Source organism: Ovis canadensis, chromosome 13 (assembly GCF_042477335.2).
Source record: "Ovis canadensis isolate MfBH-ARS-UI-01 breed Bighorn chromosome 13, ARS-UI_OviCan_v2, whole genome shotgun sequence".
In the NCBI taxonomy this organism is placed as follows: Eukaryota; Metazoa; Chordata; class Mammalia; order Artiodactyla; family Bovidae; genus Ovis; species Ovis canadensis.
This window is the reverse complement of record NC_091257.1, coordinates 31,447,354-31,472,160: the sequence shown is the minus strand read 5'-3', so window position 1 is coordinate 31,472,160 and position 24,807 is coordinate 31,447,354. Positions and strand designations below refer to the sequence as shown.

Here is a 24,807-nt window from a genome sequence, read left to right as displayed (position 1 = left end):
CAGGAGGCGCTGAGGGATACAGAAAATACGCAGGCCCAAGCACAGAGCCGTCTCCAAACAGGCCAACTCTTGCAAGACCACTCCCATGGCACTGATAAGGCTACTCTAAAACGCTGGTGCAGGGGAGAGACTTGTAACCCACCTGTCCTTTGCGCCTTTTCCTTTTCCTGAGGGCACAGTTTAGAAGTGATAGCCCTAATGCAGTTTATGTTCTCCGTATCAAAGGCTATGCTTTGGAAATTCGGTCAGTTTGAGAAGTGGCAGTCTGTTTTCACTGGCTGGCCCTATGGTAAAGTTGAAAGTTTAGATTAAAAGCAGTATTTCCACCTTCTCTGGGGATAAACAACTGTAACACTGGGTCTTATTTCCATGGTAACAGTGGTCCAAGGCCCCCAGGAGATGCTTTCCAATCGACATACCTACTGTTCTATCCGCCTGTATTTTCTCTGCCGCCTTGCTCCTAAAATTAGTTAGTTGGCTTTGTGATCCTCAGCTAAAGGAGATAAACTTCCTGTACTTACTAAGAAAGTCAACCATGACAGAAAACCATACTAATGAGAAAGACATCCTTGAAAAATTAAGTTTGATCTTTTTGGACAATTAAAAAAGCACAATAAATAAAAATGAATTACTTATAAGAAAAACTGTGCTGCTTCAAATAGAGACTGGGACACTGAGAACATTTTTTCCCTGTTCTTTCCAAACGTCAGTCCCAAAACTAAGTGCTATTTTGTTGGTCACTGTCTCTCCATATTTTTAGGATTCAACTAATACATTTGCAATAGATATCTCAGGATGAATTTTGTATGAACACAATGGATCTATGCAAGTAATCTTAGAAATCTTTTAATATCAGACTTTATTTTTCCAACACAACTGAAAGTTTTATTAAATAAAATTTTATTGTCTACTGTTTACACCCATGTTGCTGCTGTAAAGTACAACAACATACACAAATCCCTAGCATGAATTACTCGTCATTCACCCCCCCACTGAACTACAAACATTGCTTGAGAATTTGATGTTTGCTTTAGGAATTTAAGAAGAAAAAAAAATGGGGGCATATTATCTTGAAGGGTATTGTCAAGTGGCCTGTTGGAATTCAAAGGCATAGCCAATACTGCAAAACAGCACTGGCTGTGCTGTCCCTAGGAGGAGAGGGGAGTGGAAAACAAGAGGAACTGAGCAGTTGTTTCTGGTGACAGATGGGACTGAAAGCTTGATTCTGCCCCCCTGGACAGAGTGGCCGCTTTGTGGAGGAACAAATAAAACGGGGGAGGGTGGGAATGTGGATACTATGAGTTAAAAAAGTATAAAAAGTAATTATATCTAAAATATAGATTAGATATAAATGCTCCAGAACTCGTTAAATAAGCTCAAAAATACTGGAAAGTGGCAATTTGAACTACATTTATTTTTAAACAAGTGGGGGGAAACTGAGTGTTTTGAATGTCGTGTGCAAAACTGATCCACGTCACCATCTCACCGTCACGACTGAACATGGCAAGGCGGGTACACTGGTTTCCAGCATCACAGGCAACACTGCATGTATGTATTTTAATGAGTAATGTAAACTTCAGTGTTAAGGCAGCTGGTACTAATGCTGCACACAGGCTTAGCTCCGTGCCCATTTCAGGAATGGGGCGGTCAGCACTTGAAAACAAACTGTGAGAGAAGGAAAGGGGAGCCAGCATTATCTGACAAAAACAATGCATCCAAATATTTTTCCTTTCACACACACAAAAAGAAATATTGGAACACTTAGAAAAACAAAGCACCCATCCCGCCAACTTCAGCCTGTTCCTTAACAAATATTTCAAAATACTGATAAATAATAGTGACTGCAAGCAGAATTCCAGTGCCAGAGCCAATGGCCCCGAGGAAGTCGGCCAACACCGACAGGGCGCCGATGCATAAGCCCCCAAATGCAGCTGCTGTGGGGATGTACCTGGAAGACAAAAACCCTGAGTCAGGCGGAGCAGCGGAAGGGTGATTCAACTAAAGGGAACTGTCCGCAGTACTGATGGCTCATCTGGGGGCACCCAGTTAACATGCTGATGAAAACTGATGAAGGGCATGATCAGACTCATTTCAAGAAACCAGTTAACAGCCAAGAAAGGCAATACGTGATTTTCATGCCAGGAGAGGAGAATCCTCAACTGTCATTTCAGTAGTGGAATATTTAGTATTGTTTGTAAGTGGGTAACCTTTTAGCTCCCTCTCTTAGATAAGCAGTGAATTTCAAAATGTTTTCCTAAGTAGCAAATTTATGTGATAAGATTTGGATGATCCTCTTTAACAGTAATTCAACCTTGGCAACATGTTGGAATCACCTGGAGAACTGTTAAAAATAACGGGACTGTGGGACTTCCCCAGTGGTCCAACAATTACGACTTTTGTCTTCCAATGCAGGGACGTGGGTTCAATCCCTGGTGGAGAAATTATGGTCCCACAAGCCCTGGGGTGCAGCCAAAAATTTAGAAAGCAAACAAAATATGAGATTGTATTTAAAATACTCCAGACAGGAAAAAAAAAAAAGGTGGGGGGGATGGGGAAGATGGTATAGGAAACAAGAATGGGAGAATGCTAACAACTAAAGCTGGATGCAGCTGAGACCCAGAGGTTCACTTTACCATTCTCTATATCCAGTCTATATTCTAAATAAATAAAATACCAATGCCTTTTCAACAAGCACTTCTGGAACATGTGGCTACCTACATGGAAAAGAAAGAATCTGAACCCCTTTCTCACACCAAACACAAAAATTGGCTCAGAGTGGTCACAGATACCAACATAAGAGGATAAATTTTTGTGACCTTGGTTTCTTAGCTACAACACCAATAGCAACACAAAGCAGAAATAGAAAAACTGAACTTGATCAAAATTAAAAACTTGAGCATCAGAGGATGTCATCAAGAAAGTGGGAAGATGACCCATAGAATGGAACAAAATGTTTACAAATCATATACCTGACAAGAAACATCCAAAATAAACCCAGAAACAAAAGATAACCCAATTACAATTTTTAAATATGCAAAAAGATGGAAGAGACATTTCTCCAAAGCACATACTCAAATGGCTAAGTAACACATGAAAAGATGCTGAACATCATTACTCATCAGGGAGAAGCAAATCAAAACCACAATGAAAAAGGAACACCCCTATGAGATAACACTCATACCCATGAGGTGGCTAACATCAAAATAAGAATTACTGCTGGTGAGGACAGGCTCAGAGTTGGGGGGTAGGATGGAGAATGGGACAGCCACTCTGAAAGAGTCTGGCAGTATCTCAACACGTTCAACACACAGTTGCTACATGACCCAACAATTCCACTCAGCAAAATGAAAACATAGATCCACACAAAACCTGTACAAGTATGTTCACAACAGCATTATTCGTGACAGCCAGAAAGTGGAAACAATCAAAATTTCTATCAACTGGATAAACTGAACACAGAGCTATACAAGGGAATATTATTCACAAAGGATGAACCCTGAAAATATTACACTAAGTGAAAGAAGATACTCACAAAGGATCACATGTAACTTCATTTATATGAAATGTCTAGAACAGGCAAATCCATTGAAAATAAAACGCCTGAGGCTGAGAGTTGGGAGGGCTGGGCAGAAATGGGGAATAACTAAATGGGTACAAGGTTTCTTTCTGGGTGATGGAAATGTTTCTAAAATTGTAATCATTACACACTCAAAGTATACTAAAAAAAACAACCCACTAAACCATATACTTCAAATGACTACATTACAGGATATGTGAATTATATCTCAAAAAAGTTATCAAAAAATAAACTGATGCCTGGGACCCACTGCAGACAAAATAAATCTCAACTTGTACAGGTGGGATAGCAATAATCTTTAACAGCTCCCAGGTGATTTTTAGTGCAGCCAATCAACAATGGGAACCTCTGACCTACAGCATTTAACAAAGGGTGAGTAGTGAAGGGAACACAATTTCAATTAAAACAGTAATTTAGGGGTCAATTTTGATGTGGAGAATAATTCAATTTTGTGTTAAATTTTGATTCTTTTGTGGTAAGCAGAAGAAAAATGCTTCAAATATGAACTTGAAGACTGTAATATCTGACAGCAAATGAAAGCTAGATTAAAAAACCAAGTCCATGCACACTGTATGTAATACCCTCCCCACCCCACGGCCTATCAAACACTGGTTTGAACACAGGTTCCTTACCTATTAAGCTCATGAACCATGGAGGTGTCTCTGTGGCCCCTCATTACCATCTGTTGTTCTTTAAGCTGTTTAGCTACCTGTGAAGAGAAAAACAATTTTAAAAATCAAACTCTTATTTTACTTCCAGGTTCTATGAGACGTGACTTCCATATACTAACAAGTAAAGTATAAGAAGGCTGAAGTAGGCACTGTCATAACATCGTTCCCTGGCTACGCTGCTGCACAAGCACGTTATGTGTATCTTAAGCTGAGGTTTCCCAATCTGCTTTTTGTCACCTCCATAAAGGGAACTAAGGAATAAGACTTTGTTGGGCAGAGTTGAGCTTTAGAAGGTTACAAACCATTGTAAAAATCTAAGAATTTTTCACTTTCCAGGAACTAGTTTTTAACTCCTTAGGGGTGACATTACCTCATGAAGAATGTATGAATTAAGAGTTTAAATTACAAAAGTAAGTGTATCTATTATCATTTGACACCTAAAAATTATGAATTTTTTTCATTTTCAAATAAACCAGATACTTACATCTTTGGCTGAGGAACCAGACACCTCTATCCACGTCTTAGAAAAGAATGCACATGATCCCAACATGAAGATGATATAGACAACCACATGGACAGGGTCTTCAAATATGGCGCCCATGGACTCAGGAGGAGAAAGGTAGTAACAAAGGCCCCCCACTGGGTAAGAACGAGCAGGTCCTCCCCCACTGACATCCTACAGAACAAGGATAACAAGCATAAATGGTCACATTTCTGTGACTTTTCAAACTCCTCAGAAAGTATAACAATGTCTTAAGCTCAAAGCACCTACAATTTATGATTCTATGTTAACTTAAGGATTTACTTTTGTATCTAAAATATCTTCAGTCTTAACAAAAGTATATAGTGTCTATTACACAAAAACATTGTGAATATACTAATGAAAGAGCAACTTTTTAAAAACATTGTAATACAACTATGAGAAGACTTCCTTCTCTTCCTGAAGACAGGAATATGGTTACATTTACATCAATCTCTGACAACATTTAGAATATGAAATTTTCTGAATTATGTAAGAGTACACCAACATTTATTCACTACGAAGAATGGAATCAACTGAAATATTAACACAAGACTAACACATCGCTACCTAAACTCTATTATAAAGAAGTCTTTTAATAAATATCTGTAATTGAATTTTGTTATTCACACATTTATGAATTCTTACAGTCAAAGAAATGGGATTAGCATATATTTGTTTACATTAAATGAAAGTTCCGGGCATACAGGGTGGGAAAGCAATTTTTGGATGCAATGATTAAAATGTCTTGTTCTTGAAATTACAATTTCCAAATGATTCCTTTACTGTGCCCCAAGAATCACTAACTCCAAATCAAATGCCCTGTTTATAGACAAATTAAACTTCCCAATAATTCTCTTTAAAGAAAATCTCATTGAGATCACAACACCATCTATACAACTGAGTAGTTGTATAGATTTATTACTGTGATATTATCATAGTGGTAATTACTGCCAAAGTTTATCCTAGGTGGCGCTAGTGGTAAAGACCCCTCCTGCAAGGCAGGAGACATAATGAGACATGCGTTCAATCCTTGGTCGGGAAGATCTGGAGAAGGGCCTGGCAACCCACTCCAGGATTCTTTCCTGAAGAATCCCATGGACAGAGGAGCCAAGCAGGCTACAGTCCATAGGGTCGCCAGAGTCAGACATGACTGAAGTTACTTAGTACGCACATCAACTCTTAAGGGGAGGGACAGCCCTTTCCCCCACCACAGGTAATCCAATTTCTGTAAAATGAGTGGGGAGTCTAGTTGACCCTTGAACAGTTGCAGGAGTTGTGGCACTGACCCTCCACGCAGGCAAAATCCATGTATAAGTTATGGTTAGTCGTCTGTGTACACGGCTCCTCTGCATCGCAGGATTCAGCCTGCTGCAGATGGTGCAGTACTGAAGCATTTATTACTGAAAAAAATCTGTGTCTAAGTAGACGCTTAAAGCCCAAACCCATGCTGTTTAAGGGTCAACTGTATTATGGGTAAAAGCAATCCTACTTCTTTCAACTGGCATTCAAGTTACAGTCTCATCCTATTAAATTTTATATTTTAAAAAATAGCTTTCAGCAAAAGCAGAAAGTTATGTCACTACAACTTATAATACAAAAGTAGCACACTAAGACAAATGCACAGAATAAACACCATACTTCAGGAATGACTTAAAAAAAATAATTCTTCAGGGGAATACAAATTCTAGAATTACATACTCTGAAAACAATAAAGGGTCTTACTCATCTCTAATTCTACAGTTCTAGGAGGGAAAAATACTCCTTGGTCCGTTGAAAATTTTAACTAGTCAAAATTCAATCTACAATAACTCACATCTTGATCACAATGTGGCTGGAGTACTTCAGAAGGAGCTATGATGAAGAGGAAGGCAGAATTTACTGGATTCCATTTTTAGCAACTCTGTTCTTTCTTCACTAGTAATTACATACCTTTCTCCAGCTAATCACAGACTAGTTTGCTGCCATTTGGAATATGAAAAACCACAGGGGAGGCAGGAGAGGATGATTTCAGACTCCCATATAATCAGCAAATTGTTTCTTTGAAAAAAATATTATTCGAGACAAGAGTGGAGTAAGATTACAAAACAGGGAGTCATTTCCATAAGAGCAACTGTAATCTTAACCTAAAAGGTCACTTAAATGAGATGTAAAAATGCTTCAGTTCAGTTCAGTTCAGTTCAGTTCAGTTGCTCAGTCGTGTCTGACTCTTTGCGACCCCATGAACCCCAGCACACCAGGTCTCCAAGTTCATCACCAACTCCCGGAGTTCACTCAGACTCACGTCCATCCAATCAGTGATGCCATCCAGCCATCTCATCCTCTATCGTCCCCTTCTCCTCCTGCCCCCAATCCCTCCCACCATCAGAGTCTTTTCCAATGAGTCAACTCTTCACATGAGGTGGCCAAAGTACTGGAGCTTCAGCTTTAGCATCATTCCTTCCAGAGAAATCCCAGGGTTGATCTCCTTCAGAATGGACTGGTTGGATCTCCTTGCAGCCCAAGGGACTCTCAAGAGTCTTCTCCAACACCAGTTCTAAAGCATCAATTCTTCGGCTCTCAGCTTTCTTCACAGTCCAACTCACATCCATACATGACCACAGGAAAAACCACAGCCTTGACTAGATGGACCTTAGTCGGCAAAGTAATGTCTCTGCTTTTGAATATGCTATCTAGGTTGCTCATAACTTTTCTTCCAAGGAGTAAGCATCTTTTGATTTCATGGCTGCAGTCACCATCTGCAGTGATTTTGGAGCCCCCCAAAATAAAGTCTGACACTGTTTCCACTGTTTCCCCATCTATTTCCCATGAAGTGATGGGACCAGATGCCATGATCTTCATTTTCTGAATGTTGAGCTTTAAGCCAACTTTTTCACTCTCTAATTTCACTTTCATCAAGAGCCTTTTTAGTTCCTCTTCACTTTCTGCCATAAGGGTGGTGTCATCTGCATATCTGAGGTTATTGATATTTCTCGCAGCAATCTTGATTCCAGCTTGTGTTTCTTCCAGCCCAGCGTTTCTCATGATGTACTCTGCATAGAAGTTAAATAAGCAGGGTGACAGTATACAGCCTTGACGTACTCCTTTTCCTATTTGGAACCAGTCTGTTGTTCCATGTCCAGTTCTAACTGTTGCTTCCTGACCTGCATACAGATTTCTCAAGAGGCAGGTTAGGTGGTCTGGTATTCCCATCTCTTTCAGAATTTTCCACAGTTTACTGTGATCCACACAGTCAAAGGCTTTGGCACAGTCTTAGATGTACAATGATACAAAGTATTATTTTCCAGTCTTAGTTTCACAATGCTTACAAGTTTACAACTTCCAAATAAATGATAAACTGTGCTATAGATAAATGAACCTGAAAATGTTACAGTAAATGCTTCAATTATGGCTCACCTCTTTCAGGTAAAAATATAAGCATGAAATGCGAATTACAATAAATCTGAATACTTAGAATAAATAATGAAATACTCACGGCCCACTGTCCTAGTAAATTTACTAGAAAGTTGCCGCTGAATCGGACTGAGAGCATCTGGGAAATCACATACAGGTTGGACACCAGGGCGGACTGCAGGATGATGGGGATGTTGGACGTATAGAAGAGCTTGATGGGGTAGCTGCTGTACTGCCCGCGGTAGCGGGCTGACTTGATGGGCAGGTCCACACGGAATCCCTGAAAAAGGAAGCTCAGGAGTGAGTCAGAGAGACTGCACACAGCACAAATCTGGACAGTCACAGAAGAAAATCTGCACAGATGGTGCTAGCAAACTCTTCCACACACACACACAGAAACAGAAACCCTTCTCTACTTCATAACCTCGGATACTCTGCAGCTCAGCATCTACTGAACAGTGGAACTCTAGTTGCCTAACTAGATTTGAAATGCTGACTTGTTAACTACTAATATTCAAATGGCATGCTCTTCTTTTAAGAGCAGAATAAAAATCCACACCCCACTTACTTCAACAAAGATGGTATACTTACCTGAAAATATATAACAACAGCAAACACGAAAACTGTGGCAATGAGGTTCATGAGATTGGGCAAATTCTGACGATAGAAAGCCTCCCTCAGGGCTCGGACTTTGTCTGTCCTGGTGGCCAGTAAATGAAAGAGCGCTATGACTGCGCCCTCAAACTCCGTACCTGATGAATCAAGACAGAAATCAGCTGGAGCCTCATCACCCAAAGTTGTCCCAGAGTCAAAACAAGCAACCCTGAAGCTCCAGTACAGGGCAGAAAACAGCAGTCAAAATAATTCAACTAAGTTTACTTGATGATACAGCCATGTGTGGAGCTTCTAAAAAATACTGACATCTCTGAGGCAAATGTTCCTTTTGCTAGTGTAAATTTGAAGTTTTCTCAAGAGACTATTCTTGATGAAAACAGTCAAAGAAGAATAAACCAAAGCAAATATTTAGTTCATAATGGTTGGCCTCGCCTTTACTTTGGGGGAGGGGGATGGAGACGGGGAAAAGCAGCAGCAAAGCAGCAAACAGATGTCAGAATGAAAAGATCCACATTCCCCTACCAGGGTGGCCTTCAAGCTCACTTTACCAAGTACATTAATAAGCCATCACTGCTACTGCCTGTCTTAAGGCTGGGGTCAGGTCAGATGTCAACCATTACAAATCTTGGATGGCATTTCAGAGAAGTGGAGGTGGGTGAGGTAAAAGTCAATTAAGTATTTCAAAATGTAGGTGCTGTTATAAAGCCAGGGAGAACAGCAGCAAAAGCACTCATGCTCTCTGATGACACAATAAATGACGTTTCCTTACCCATCTGAAAAATCTTAGTCCACTACCTTTGTATCTGCTGCAAGTGCTGAAATCAGTCAAAATCAATGACTTCTGGAGCAATGGCTTAGACAATTAGATTTTTTAAGTGTCTGCAATCACTTAATTTTTAAATGAGCAGAGGCTAACATTTCGATATTCTTTCTGGAGTAATACTTCATACTCCACCAATCTCCGCTTATTCGCTTTGGCACTGCCTTCCACTGCTGCCCAGGACAGCAAAGCAGGGCATCGGAGGTCCACCTGCTCCCCCACCTCGTGCTCCTCTCAGCACACATCCAGCCAAACCCATGCAGTTGTGTCCCTGTGCATTGTACCTCGGCCAGTGTTAATGGTAGTGGGACTAAAGGCCTTCCAGACAATGGTTTCACAGATGTTGGTGGCAATAAAGAGGGAAATCCCAGACCCCAAGCCGTAACCCTTCTGTAGCAGCTCATCTAACAGCAGCACAATCAAACCAGCAACAAACAACTGTGGGGAAAGAAATGCAAGTAAGCAGAAGCAAGAATAAATTCAGAAAGGGGCAGTGAACACCATGGACTACTTTCAAAGTACAGGCATTTTCAACATTACAACCTAGCTACTGCAGTATCACTATTATGACTCTCTGCATCTTTCAACCCTCACTGGAAGCCAGTTCGGCAATCAGAGGATTGGAAATGCTGTCACATTATAAAGCTGACATTTTGACTTTTAAAGTATATTTATATTTCTCTACAATGTTTAAATAAAGCCTATTGAGAAGTACCCTGAAACAAAAATGTTCACAGTTGTAGTGTTTATGACAGCAAGAAACTGAGAGCATTCCAAATAGTTTCAAGGAAGAGAAAAACCAAATGAAGTATGTTACGATAACAAGATGCAATATTACAGGCCATTAAAGGAAGAGCATGTGAACTATGCTGATACATTTTTTAAGTATTATATATTTTATATGTGTATTATACGTAATATAAAATATACACAGAAGGAATTGAAAAGTAGACCATGAATATGTCCACAGATTATAACAATGTAAAAATGCATACATACAATGACAAAATGTAAATCTGAGACAATTAAGGGTTTACCAGGTTCTTAAGCTTATAATTTTTTTAAAAAATGAGAGCATACTAACTTTATATGAAATTGAAAACTCTCGATTTTCCTCTTGGAGAAGACACTTCAGTAATAGTATGTACCAATCAGAAATACTCCATAGCTTTGCAAGTGACCTCTGTGGTCAAATGACTCCCTCCCAGTATACCACTGGAAGTATGCTTACCTTACATTTTCTGTTTTCTCTTTCTCTGAGTTGTCATTTCAATGGCTGTACAGAGCCTAATTTGTCTACTTACAGTCTTTCAGTTTGAATTTCAATGGACTGTAAAAAAGGTAAAACTCTCAAAACTTCTAAGAGAGCTCACGAATTATTCACTGTTTGAAAACCAAGTTTACCAATCTGACCAGATTAAAGACAAGCTAGCACTTAACTACTGAGATTTTACTTTGACCACGATTAGGTAACAGGTACATACTCCTCATCAGAAATAGAGAAGCCCACCCCGCATGGAGCATGATGGTGGTCCACAAACCACTGGCTAACCAGAAAGTGCTATCATGGGTTTCTGATTAAACCGTCTGCCTAAAGCCACACAGGCAGCTCTGAAACAGCAGTAATTCTTCAAAACCCTGTTCACACCCATGCCCATCAGACAGGAGGGTGATCTGTGTATATCCAGTAAAAATCAAACTCATGCTTCTCTAACTGGACAAAGGAATTATAGGAAAATAAATGAGAAATGGTTTCTGTAACTGAAAAGAGTAAGATAAATGATGGTTAAAAAAAAAAAAAAGCATGCATGCCTATGAGAAGGGAATGAGAAATCAGAATTGAAAGCATCTCATTGATTGGAACAGTGATAAAAACCTGAATACTAACTGCATGCTTTTCTAGAGTGTTCAGTACACATGAACCTCTAAAGTGTGTCTAAAAATAACACATCTCAGCCTTGTTCATGCGTGCATGTGCACACACACAACTCAGTCTGGACAAAATAATACTTACCTCTACTCTGTCCCATGCACACTGATACTGTCTATTCTTTTTGAAAACTGTATTCAAGACCCCCTATTTAGATCCCAAAACTCAACAGTGGAAAAACACTGACCATGTGAACAAAACAGTAATAATTAAGGTGAGAAATACCTTACATAACAGCATGCAAACAGTTTTCAAAATCTCTAGGTGAAAACACACTGATCCAATCATATCTCTTCAGTGAATCCACTCATTTTCAATGTTAGCAATGCCTTAAAAAGAGGCAATGGGTCACTACCCATATGTACCATCAAACATGAAAAATTTCTCTATACATTAACACTAGAAGAATTAACCACAAGACGAATATTTGTGCACCTGAATTTATGTAAACAACTTAGTATATACCCACTTTACTTGCTTTGTTCCAGAAATTTAACTCCTCCTTGATTTCTGGTACTGAAAAATTAAAATAACTCCATTTTCTCTATCAATTCAAATTCATAACTGACTATTCAAGAAGTCTAGCTGAAGTTCCTTAAGAATATAAATATGCCCTTACTAAAACACTAAAAAAGTTTTACTGATGTATAATGTTCTAAGAGCTAGATAGATGCCAATGCTGAGTGTCTTTTAAAAAGCAGGGTTATTCTAACCATGGTCATAAAGCAAATGCTATCAAGAAACAAAATAAGGCAAGAAATGGTGTTTCAGCATCCTTACGCTGAAGTACTGAAAGATACTAAAACCAGTTTCCAGAGGACCTTCTCTCCCCATCTATTGCAACACTTCTTCCTCTAATTCCCAGGGGTTTTAAGTTTGCCACTCAAGGTGTTTTTTAAACGAAGAAATAATGACAAAGCTATCCTTTAAAGAAATGTACCTTGTTCCAAATGGGAACTCACTAGGGGCTCAGAAAACTACCTTACAGTCCATTAAAAATGCCTCCCCTGAAAAAGACAAAATATTTCCACTTCATTTAGAAAAGCCCTATGATATGTTAATGAATAACATATAAATACCTTAACAATCCCTTTCTCCTTGGTCTAATTCATACTCACTATACAATCTTCTTACTATGATTTGCTTCTCATGTAAGATTTCCTATTAAAAAAGATGGTTAACCACGCCAGTTGAAAATGGTGACATTTCTCAATACATATATACATATATGTATACACACACTAGTAAAAGAGTGTTTTAGTTTTATTTTAAACTATTTTTCTGATCTTGATCTTTTTGACCACTAAAAAAATTTTTGCCTAAATTAATCCTAATTTCATAGAGTGAACAAGAGGCATTTGCTAGATAACTAGGACCCTAGATGTTCAGTGTTTAACTTACACAAGCTTCTTTTCAAAATACAGTAAATACTATTAGATAACTTAAGTACAATGCATTCCTGGGTAACTTCTCCAAAGGATTTTTAAGGACCGCATTAGAGAAATGGAGTCCTCAAATATCTTTCAAACTTTACACATTTTAAGATTCTCAGTGGAGGAAAAATGATGCTGGCCTTTAAAAATTCTATTCCAATATATCCATTTAAAAAACCCACAGGATATATACATGTGTGCTTATATGGTATTTCACTGATTACAAGATATTATTATTTGTAACATTATTATGTGCCACTGAGAAAGGAAAAAATACTACAGTTAAACTATGACAATAACCTGTTATAAAGAATTTTTATTGTCTGCTTATAAAAAGTTTAGACTTAGATGTTTATCATCTAGCTTGCTCTTTCTGTGCCTGTTTATATACAGTAACTGTTCAGTAACAAATCACAGCAGATTGTTGCAAGACATTTTAAAAAGCAAGTAAACCCAACAGCATGTTTTATCAACAATGTACGTAACCCAGTGATGTAAGGACGATACAAACAGCTATGGCCAAGCTGACATACACATGCAGGCAGTGACCATCCCAACGACTGCCTGGCTGACAGCACTGCTAAGAGACCATCAGGGCTAAGAGAACATCCTGATTTCAGAGACATCAAAATGTGCATCTTAGAATCAGTGAAATACGGCTGATAGATCCATAATTCTTTTATTACATGTCTACACTTTATTGCAATAAATTTTAATTTTTTACATCAATACAACTTATATGTCACTTCAGTAATCAAAATATAATTAAGTAAAATAATTCAAAAGGAAGAAAATGACTACATTAGTCATCTAAAGAATTGTTACAGAAGAAAACTGTTTTTGTTATCTCTGTATGAAACATTGGATTTCTTACCTGAATGATGATAAGGAGACAGATTCCAGCACCCATTTCAGCAGGATCCCCATACATGCCCGTCATGACATACACAATGGCTTGCCCAATGGTGATGATCATACCAAATACTGACAAAAATGGGGGGAAAGGAGGACATACTTACAACCAAAGATAAAGAAAGACTAGAAAAACACCTTTACCACAAAATTCTCAAATTTGGGAAAGACTTTTTAGTTGTCCTGATGCTCACATTTCTGGGCTCCATTGAACAAGGCTCTGTCTTTGGGTGTATCTCCAACTTCAATGATTTTGGCTCCAGCTAACAACTGCATGATCAAACCAGATGTTACAATTGGGGAGATACCCAATTCCATTAAAGTTCCTGTAAATGAAGGGGAAAGAAGTAAATAATCTTTACTATACCCAACGGATACAACCAAGCAACTTAGCACACATAGCACATACCCAATAGAGATTAGTTTAGAAGTGGCCCAGTCCTTAAAATTATGTCTACTGAAATATATGCTTAAAAGTTAACAAGAAAATTCTCATTCCTTAAACATTGCTAAAAAAAACTCATTTATTAACACAATCTCACAACACATTGACTCAAAATTACTATAAATACCACAAAAATGTAAATTTCTGTAAATTCTAAACTTAAATTGTGAAAGAAACCATTTGAAAGAAATAGTCCAAGATTTTTGTCCAAAATCACTGACTGTTCTTAAAATTTACACTAAACATTTTAATGCAGAATTTTAAAATTATATACTAAGTCCAAAAATTAAATACCAAACTAGTAAGAAATGATACTTAAGAACAGTTGTGTCTCTTTCAATCCAAAATCTAAAATGATATAAAAAGTCATCAAAATCAATGTTGTAGAATATTTAATGGCATAAAAATGTTAATGACATACTGGATAGGAAAAAGTACTCAAAAACAGCATGTACAGTTTGATTGACTATTTAAATGGAAAATCATCTCCTGTTATTTTAGTTTGGCTATCAAGATGTTTGTACTATTAATGAACTTATCTACAAAACAGAGTCACAGACATAGAGAACAGACCTGTGGTTGCCAAGGGGGAGAGGGGTGGGAGGGATTGACTGGGAGGTTGGATTAGCAGATAAAAACTACTATATAGAAAAGGTAAAACGCCAAGGTCCTCCTGTGCAGCACAAGGAACAGTATCCTATTATAAACCATCATGGAAAGAAATATATAAAATAGTATGTAAATTTATAAGTGAATCACTTTGTTGTACAGCAGAAATTAACACATTGTAAATCAACTATTTTTGAATAAAATAAATTTTTTAAAGATGTTTTTATTGTTGTTTTTACTCAGTGGGTTTATGGGTAATTTTTATTCTTTTTTTTTGCCTCTATTTTCTAAAATTTTTCATTGTAGAAAATAAGCATTACACTTTTAGCAAAAAACAAAAAAAGAAAGAAAACCAAATACACCAAGCGTGTAAGATAATATGCAAAACTAATAATTCCATATAGCCAAGACCGTGTTTCCATTGGTCATTCTGTCACATCACAACCTTAATTCCTAACTTTTATAAATGCTGAAAAGGTACCTTTAATATGAGAAAGATTTCATCTTAAATGGACTTCATGTGTTTTTCAAATACTTCTTTAATGGTAAAGAGATAAAAACATGTCATTGTTAAAGCTAGTAGGCAGGTGGGTAGATGTCTTTTTACATCAAATCACCAAAATTTAAACTGCAAATAGATCTAGTCCAAAAATTAATCCAATCAAACTTAATGAACATTTCATTTAGGAAATATGGCACTTCAACTCAGTAGGAAAAAGAAGAATAAATGAACCTTGGCAAATGACTAGACATGTATAGAAAATTAAGCCTATATTCCCTATCTCATGACTTCCAACAAAATAAAGGCCAGATATTTAGAAAATTTAACCATAAAAGGTAAAAAGCACAAGTACTTGGAGTGAATATGTTCATAATATTGGAGAAGAAAAAGCCTTTCAAAGCATGACAAAATACCTAAAAACCACAAGGAAAAAGGTGGATGATATGATTAGATACAACTGTGAAACATCCATGTGGCCAAAGACAGGATATAGTTAAAAGAAAAATATTCAAACACAAGTAATAAAGAGCTCAAATCTTTAAGAGGCAAAGAATTCTCACAAATGGATTTTAAAATGAACAAATAACAGTAAAATAAGTCAACCAGAGAAACAAATACCATATGGTGTCACTTACATGTGCAATTTAAAAAATACAACAAACTAGTGAATATAATAACAAAATAAGCAGTCTCACTGCAAAATCACTGCAGATGGTGACTGCAGCCATGAAATTAAAAGACACTTGCTCTTAGGAAGAAAAGTTATGACCAACCTGGACAGCGTATTAAAAAGCTAGAGATATTACTTTGCCAACAAAGGTCCATCTAGTCAAACCTATGATTTTTCCAGTAGTCATGGATGAATGTGAGAGTTGGACTATAAAGAAAGCTGAGGGCAGAAGAATTGATGCTTTTGAACTGTGGTGTTGGAGAAGACTCTTGAGAGTCCCTTGGACTGCAGGGAGATCCAACCATTACTTCCTAAAGGAGATCAGTCCTGAATATTCATTGGAAGGACAGATGCTGAAATTGAAACTCCAATACTTTGGCCACCTGATGCAAAGAACTGACTCATTTAAAAAGACCCTGATGCTGGGAAAGATTGAAGGCGGTAGAAGGGGATGACAGAGGATGAGATGGCTGGATGGCATCACTGACTCAATGGACATGAGTTTTAGTAAACTCCGGGAGTTGGTGATGGACAGGGAGGCCTGAAGTGCTGCAGTCCATGGGGTCTCAAAGAGTCGGACACGACTGAGTGACTGAACTGACCTGAGCTGAAGCAGTCTCAGTTATGGAGATACTGAGATACTGTTTGTTCTCCACAGATACGGAGAACAAACTAGAGGGTAGGGCTCAGGGGAGGGAGCACAATATAGGGGTTGAGGAGTGGGAGGTTGAAAATTACAGAGTGGAAGACAGGCTCAAGGATGTATTGTACAACACAGAGAATATAGACATCCCTTCCAAATAAAAAATAAAAAAGAGATAAATGGAACAGCCACTCCCAGTAATGTTCTTTTTCCAGGAAAATACCAACATAAGAGGAAATCCCAGCACCCAAATCTGTACTAAGTAACCCTGAAACTCTAAACAAGGCTGGCTGGGTTAGGTGTAAACCGTGGTAACCTGGAGTTATGAACTGAGAACCGAAAAACCCAGGAGCTGTTGAAGCTAAATCACAAAGACAAGATTCCCAGCTAGCCCCTGATGCTGAGATCTGAAGACTGCCTGGTTCTCTCTCCCCAACACTAAGCTATTCTACCTCCTCTTTGGATTTCAAAAATAACTAGTATCCTTCCAATGAATTTCAGTTTTATGTTTAAACCACTCAGTCATTTCCTATGATTTATAACAAGTCCACTCATTGAAGAAATACTAATATTCAATAAAAATATAAGACGATGCACTAGTACAGAGGCAAAAGAAAAGCAGCACATACCTCTGTTGGATGCAAGAATAACTCTCATCCAGTAGAAAGGATCTGCAGAATCTGATGACATGATTCCAAACAGTGGTATCTATAGGATTACATAAAAGAGTTCATGAAAATGTATTATACAAATTAAGTTTGAACTTAATAATGCATTCACTCAATACTTGCAATACTTAAAAAAAAAAAAACCACTACTTCTCAAGTTCTCTAACCAAACAAGAATACTTTAAATGTATAGTTTTTTAGGGAAAATATAAACAATGGAAATCAGTACTCTTCACCAGTAAATACTCCTTATCAGTATGGAGATGTGCTACACACAATCTGAATATATGCAACATTACTGAACTGCACATGTAAAATGGTTAAGATGATAAATTTCATGTTTTTGCAATTAAAGAAAATGTTCTTTTTTTTAAAGTATAGGATATAACTACCAAGTCACAGAATAATTTTGCAAAGCTATGGATACCAATGATAGAAGACTGAAGACAATATACACAGTAGAATGCACCCATTAAAAATTATACTATGAAAAAAAAAATGTTTAATTATACTATGAAGCTTATATTAGTATCAGGATGTTTCTATGTTGTGGTAATAAGTAGAAAAGAGTGGTTCTCAACCTGGGGCAACTTAGTCCCCCAGGGGATATCTGGGAATTGTCTAAGAAGACAATTTCGGTTGTCCCAACTTAAGGGGGCTGCTAATGGCATTTGCTGGGTAGAGGACCCTCACAAGAAGACACTAACAAAAGTCTAGTGAGAGAGCAGAGCCCAGGTGGCATTTACCGCAGTTCTCTCAGCTGATCTCACCTCCCTCCATTCTCTCAAGCTAAAAAACACTATGGAGAACAACAGACCCCAAACCCTTAAACTGCATCTGGGAAGGGAAAATAAACCTGTTGGTGATTCAGTGAAAAGAATCACCAGTCCTGGGCAGAAATCCCTAAGCATGAGAAAGACAGAAAGGTACAGCTTGGCAACTCTGTAAATCCATTACCAAAAAAAACAATAATAAATAACATAAAATACGTAAATTAATTAAGGACAGGAAAAGTCATGAGAAATGTGACACTTCAAGAAATATAACTCAAGTTAGGTTTCTTCTTCTTGGGTTTTCTTGGGTTCTAGCTGTAAAGCTGAAAATATTTACCATCTGGCCTTTTACAGAAAAAATGTTTGCAGACCCTTGGGTTAGAAGATTCAATAAGTTCAAAGCAATAAAAATCATAATCCCAGTAGGCTTTCTTAAAGAAACTGACAAGCTGATTCTAAAATTCAAATTTGTGACTGAGAACTGACAAAATCATTCTGAGAAGAAAGAGCAAAGTTGGATGACTTTTACAACCTAATTATAGGATTCAGTCTAAAGCTACAGTAATCAAAAGTTATGGTTTACCATAATGATGGAATATGATCAATGGAACAGAACTGAGTACAAAAACAGATCCATGCTTAAATGGCTAACTGATTTTCAACAACGATGCCAAGGTTAATTCAATGGAGAAAGGATAGCCTTCATATAGAAAGAAATGAGCCCTAACCTTACCTCATGCCATACACAAAAATTAACTTGGAACAGACCATAGACAAAAACATAAAAGAGATAACTATTTAGAAGAATACTGGAGAAAATCTTCACAATACATATGTCTGAGGAAGGACTTGTATCCAGAAAATATTTTAAAAGGCATATAATTCACTAATGGGACAATAATGCAGTTTTTTTTAACAGGAAAAAGATCTGGGGAGAAAACACTTTACAAAAGATGAACAAATACTCAATACATACATGAGAAAGCTGCTCAATATCATTTGTAAAGGAAGTAAAAGTTACAATCTTTACCGTGGAGAAAAGGGAACCTTCCTATACTTTGATGTAAAATGAAAACAGGTGGTTCCTCGAAAAACTGAAAATAGAGCTAACATATACTCCAGCAATCTTACTCCTGGGTATATATCCAGAAAAGGTAAAAATTCTAATTCAAAAAGATACATTCACCCCAATGTTCATAGTGGCACGGTTTACAATAGTCAAGACATGGGAGCAACCCAAAATGTTTAAGGGCTGGTCAGTAGAAGCAAAGTAATACAATGATTTGGCTTTGGAGGACTTATAATTAAAACATGCTATTTACAACATGATTAAAAGCAAACAAAACGGAAAAATATTTGCATGATACCTGTCAAAGGTTTAACACTTATATATATAAAAACTTGTCATAAACCAATTTTTTAAATATTAAGAAGAAAATGAATAAAGATCATTAACTGAAAACTAAGAGAAAAAGAGAAAATATGTTTAAACCCACTAGGAAACCAAAAGAAATACAGAGTAGAAGAATCATTTCACTATCAACTCAGATTGAAATGATGATTCTCCTATGTACAATAGTTGAAACAAAGAAGCAATCTAAATGTCCCTCAACAGAGGAATGAATAAAAGATGTGGGTTGTATGTATAATGATGATGCTCCTATGTACAATGGTTAAGACACAGAAGCAATGTAAATGTCCATCAACAGAGGAATGAATAAAAGAAGATATGGGCTGTATACACAGAGAGAGAGAATGGAATACTACTCAGCTGTTAGAAAGAATGTAGCAACATGGATGGACCCACAGATTATCATACTAAGTGACGTAAGTCAGAAAGGGTAGATACCATACGATATCACTTATATGTGGAATCTAAAATGTAACACAAATCAACGTTATTTATAAAACAGAAACAGACTCACAGACATAGAGAACAGACTTGTGGTTATCAAGGGCTGGGGGAGAGGGATGAAATGGAAGTATTGGATTAACAGATGCAAACTAGTATACATTGGGTGGGTAAACAAATACTGTATAGCACAGGGAATTATATTCCATTCAATATCCTATATTCCGTATCTGCTATACATCAGCAACTAACACTGTTAATCAACTGTGTGTGTGAAGTCACTCAGTTGTGTCCTACTCTTTGCGACCCCATGGACTGTAGCCTACCAGGTCCTCTGTCCATGGGATTTTCCAAGCAATAGTACTGGAGTGGATTGGCATTTCCTTCTCCAGGGGATCTTCCTGACCCAGGGATTAAACCCAGGTCTCCTGCATTGTAGACAGATGCTTTACAGTCTAAGCCACCAACTATACTTCAATAAATAATTTTGTAAAAAGATAATGCTCAAAATAATTCAGTGTATTTACTATTTGAACTAAAATTAGCTTCTCAAATTATAACCAACCAAGACCTGAGAATAACAGTACAGACAGTTATTCAGTGTTTGGTTACATACCTGACAACATACTAAGAAAATGAAGAGAGTTATAGCAGTCCATAGTACCTTCTCTCTAAACTGGATCTGTGCAACAAAATAAAAAACTATCAATCAAAACCAAGAAACAGCAAATGTAAAAAAAAATCAAAAATGCATATTAAAGCTTAACCAACATTCTCCATCATGACATGCTCTTATTATTTACTCTTAAAATACTTTCACCCTAGTGAGTAGCAGCTAAAGCAAACAGCTAAACTTCTCAAGCATCTTTCTTTACTTGGATCTGAGAATTAAGTACTATAGTTTAAATACAAGCAGGCCTTAATACACTGCACCACGTTAGCTGAAACTGAAAAGGATAAAAAGACACACATCCAATATTTACACATTTCAGTTAACACCATACTATACAAAGCCATCACTTATTGTGATAAGTGATATCATATAGTATTTGTCTTCCTGCCTGTAATATTATTCGGTATTTCATAGACTATGAAAAGCTATAGTTTCTTAGTATACCTTACATGTAACGGGAACAACTGTTTTTATAACCTCAAAGAAAGTTAAAAAAAGAAATATATTTCTGAATATTATAAAACAGTAAATTTAACAAAAGTCTTACTTATCTCTTTCTAGTCCCTATTCTGGTTAGTTCCATGAGAAATTGAAAGTACAGTAAAAGAGGAACATCTGGGAACTTTTGGGATTAACAATATTTCCAGAATTGAAATGCCTTACTTTCAAAAGTCCACAATGATGGAAGAACTAATTGATGCAGTCTCTATCTTTTGAATGCATTTCCGTGATTTTTTTTCCTCTGAACTGAATGAATCAAGAAATGAGAAGTATATACCTGCCCAGTTGCAATCCATTTATGTCAAACAGTTGGTATGCATGAAAACTGACCCAAAAGACTGGGTCATTTCTAGTGTGGTAGATCATAATAGGCAGGAGAATACTGTATCTTATCTAACACACAGGCCAAAGAAACATAAGGTTTGGAAATGCTACAACTTAGAGAACAGTTGTTTTTGAAACCATGAGATAAACTATCTAGATTTAAAAGGTCTACTCTAGTTTTATTCACTTTTATGCCTCTTGCGAAGAGAAGGAACAGGTATTTTTCCAGTTACAACCAGAAAAAGGTTGAGGAAAATAAATCAATGTAGCTAGTTTAACAAAGTAAGTCACTTACTGCTGCTAAGTCACTTCAGCCGTGTCTGACTCTGTGCGACCCCACAGACGGCAGTCCACCAGGCTCCCTAGTCCCTGGGATTCTCCAGGCAAGAACACTGGAGTGGGTTGCCATTGCCTTCTGTAAGTCACTTAGCTACCCTCTATATTACAAAAATATTATACTTACTTTCCTTTCTGGTTTCTGAATTTCTGGTAGAACTGCACAGAAAGGTTTGATAACTTCTAAAAATTTGACTGTTAAAAAGAAAAAAGAATAAATGCCCCTATTACAAAGTTTTAAAAAAGATTTTTATTTTTGCAGAATCAAATACAAATGTTCTTTTAATGGCAATCCATCCCATTCCCACCTCCAAAATGAATTAATCATAATGCTCTCCATTTCAAAGTAATTTGCTTCCTCATGCTTGAATCCCACCCCTTTACATATACAGGAAAGGAGTAATTCAGTCAGCATCTCTGTATCAAAAGGAGCAAAAGCAGTCAACCAACAAGAACATGCATTATGGAAGGAAACAGGCCATAAAAGGAGGCAAGTACAAGAAATGAGCTGAAACTGCAGGACTGACAATTTGGGATTGAAACATGCTGAAATGCATAAGTGAGAAACATCACACCCCAGCAGTGAAAGTGCCAAGTCCTAGCCAGACCACCAGGGAATTGCCTAGATAGGTTTTTAAAAGTACTGTATACAATCTCTACTTCATTTCATTAAGTCACTATTCACTGCTTGGACGCTCTCCCATATAAGAAAACCTCAAAGTACTTGTGTATGTTCAATCCTCAGCCCAGAGAATGATGACTATATTTCATTAGAAAGTACTGTTTTCCCAGACAACTCATAATGTATAAAAGTAAGATAGACCAAACTTTAGGATAGGCACTCTCTTCTGGCATGGCTATAATTTGAGAAGTCAAGTCCTGCCAAAGAACTGGAGGATGAAGATGATAATCATTCACTCTCTGCCAATGTCTGTAATGTGCAGAAACACAAAAATCCACAACTAGATTATTAGTTAAGATCATTCTTCCCTTACACACACAGGATTCTATGTACTAACATCATGAAATTGTTTTAAAACTGACTTGAGCAATTACACTTCAGCCAGTTAGCCAACAGTTGACTACAACATCTTTTTTGTTGTTGCTAAATTTATGTTACTGAAGTATGGTTGATTTGACTATACGATTTTTTAATAAAATCTCTCAAAGTGACAGCGGCCAATGATGTTTGACAGAAGAATTCATAAATTCTCACAAGCAGGTTGTTACCCAAGTACCATTTAAGACGACTTCGAAAGCAAATCTGAATATTATGAAAGTGTTCATCTCTACTACAAAACAAATGTCAATCCCATCAGGAAACTTCCTAGAATCCCCCTACCCTTTTCCTTCCCACTTCAACCTAAGCTACCCTCCCAGATTTCTTGGTTTATGGTCATCTGTGTTGGAATATTCATGTTCAAGCAATGCTTTTTTGTCTGCCACCTCACTCTTCCTGTGTTGTAGAATGTAATGCTTTATATTGCAAATTCAAGACCAAGGGTCTCCTATTCCTTTCAAATGTCCACTAGTTAGCAGGCCAATGGGTGCACGTGCGGCTTGGGTTTGCGATAATCCGTTCATCTAACAATCACCCCAACAGCTATGTAAGTATATTTGTGAAGATACATGGTGTTGAGGGTGTGGGAGAGGGCCCTCGAAAGATTCCCATTATTTAAGGCCTTGTCCCTAAGGCGTACACGACCTGACACACGTTGAGTTTTCAGTAAACGCTACAGAATGACTGGAATGAAAAATTTAACGAAAACGCTAGGCCACCAATCGCCTCCTTTCCTCCCCTAAAATACATGCCGTGCATCACTTTTAAAAAAAATGAAACAAGGCAGGGCGCTTCATTCATCACAACTAATATTCCAAGGGTGATTTGGGAATAAAAATATGAGTTTCCTAAGCTCTTGAAAAATTAAAAGTGGTCCAGGTGTCTCCTGGTGCCCTAACTCCCCGCCCCCAAAACCAATGGCCTCCCCGCGCTGTCCTCCGCTCCACGCCACCCACGGAGATGCGCAGACCCAGGCCTCCCGGTCCTAGCCCCGCAGCCGGCCCGAGCTAGGCCTCGAACGGCTGGAGGAGCCTCGGCTGAGGCCCCCGGCCCGCGCCCTCCGCAGCGGCCCGCGCCTCCCCGGCCCACAGGCTAGGCGACCCCAGACCGGAGCCCGGCCCCCTGCTTGCGGCCCGTAGGGGCCCGCGCCCTCGGGAAGGGCCTACCACCGCTACTCACTGCCCATGGCGGCGGCTGGGGCGGCCCGGCGGGGCCCAGCGGCCTCGGCGCGGCCTTCGCTAGGGTCCCGCGGCTCGAGACTCAGCGCCCGATCGTGACACGCTCCGGCCGGCCCCGCACAGGCTCCACCCCTCCCCACGTGACCCGCGTTGTCGCCCCGCCAGGCCCCACCCTCTGACGACAGCCTGGCTTTAGGCCGCCTGCGCAGATGACGTCCGCCTCGTTGCCATGGCCACCGCCGGCGTGGGCGTCCTTCTGCGGAGCCCAGGAGGTGTGACCCTCAATGGGGCCAGGGCTGCCCAGTCTTTACGCTGTGAGCACCTCCGAGCGCAGGGTACAGCAAGGGCTGTCTCCTTGACCTCGACCCCCAGGAGGCCCGGGGGTTAGAGTCAGGACACAACCAGAGCGACCGCCCCAGGAGCGCAGGACGGGTTCGATCCCCAGGACTGGAGCCGAGATGCCTCCGGAGCCCGCAAGCATGACGCAAACAAACTTAATTATGCTTCCATCTTACTGGAACTGCTGGGACGTTTTCAGAAATTTGTCTGTAGTTAATAGCTTGTGAACTTTTCACTCTCTACTATGGCCTTCCTGAGCAGCTTGAGGGATCTCAGTTCCCCAACCATAGATGGAACATGGCCCTCTGCCTTGGAATGCGGAGTTTTAACCACTGGACAGCGCGCCCCCTCCCCGCGACCCAA

At 38.5% G+C, this 24,807-nt stretch overlaps 1 protein-coding gene across 2 annotated transcripts; it reads right to left on the bottom strand.

Annotated features, from left to right (window-relative positions):
• Positions 1-883: 883 nt before the first annotated feature.
• SEC61A2 (SEC61 translocon subunit alpha 2) lies at positions 884-24,269 on the bottom strand. Of its 2 annotated transcripts, none has more exons than XM_069547250.1 (12): positions 24,107-24,269; positions 21,995-22,062; positions 20,650-20,715; positions 17,370-17,448; positions 14,066-14,197; positions 13,834-13,943; positions 9,881-10,034; positions 8,753-8,913; positions 8,244-8,441; positions 4,733-4,924; positions 4,210-4,286; positions 884-1,948 (listed from the first exon to the last, which is right to left on the bottom strand). In XM_069547250.1, exons 1-12 carry the CDS (start codon positions 24,111-24,113, stop codon positions 1,762-1,764), a joined length of 1,431 nt encoding a protein of 476 aa, XP_069403351.1. In that variant the 5' UTR covers positions 24,114-24,269; the 3' UTR covers positions 884-1,761. The 2 variants fall into 2 exon arrangements, with proteins under 2 accessions (XP_069403351.1, XP_069403352.1); XM_069547251.1 differs by having other exon boundaries at positions 24,094-24,243.
• Between the last annotated feature and the right edge of the window lie 538 nt (positions 24,270-24,807).

Bases quoted from the DNA above. Each gene is read 5' to 3' on its own strand.
- SEC61A2 (XM_069547250.1), bottom strand. The intron at 14,198-17,369 runs GTATGTGCTGCT...CTTCATTTACAG, and splicing joins TATTCTTGCATCCAACAGAG to GAACTTTAATGGAATTGGGT. The intron at 8,914-9,880 runs GTACAATGCACA...TTGATTCATCAG, and splicing joins TACCATTAACACTGGCCGAG to GTACGGAGTTTGAGGGCGCA.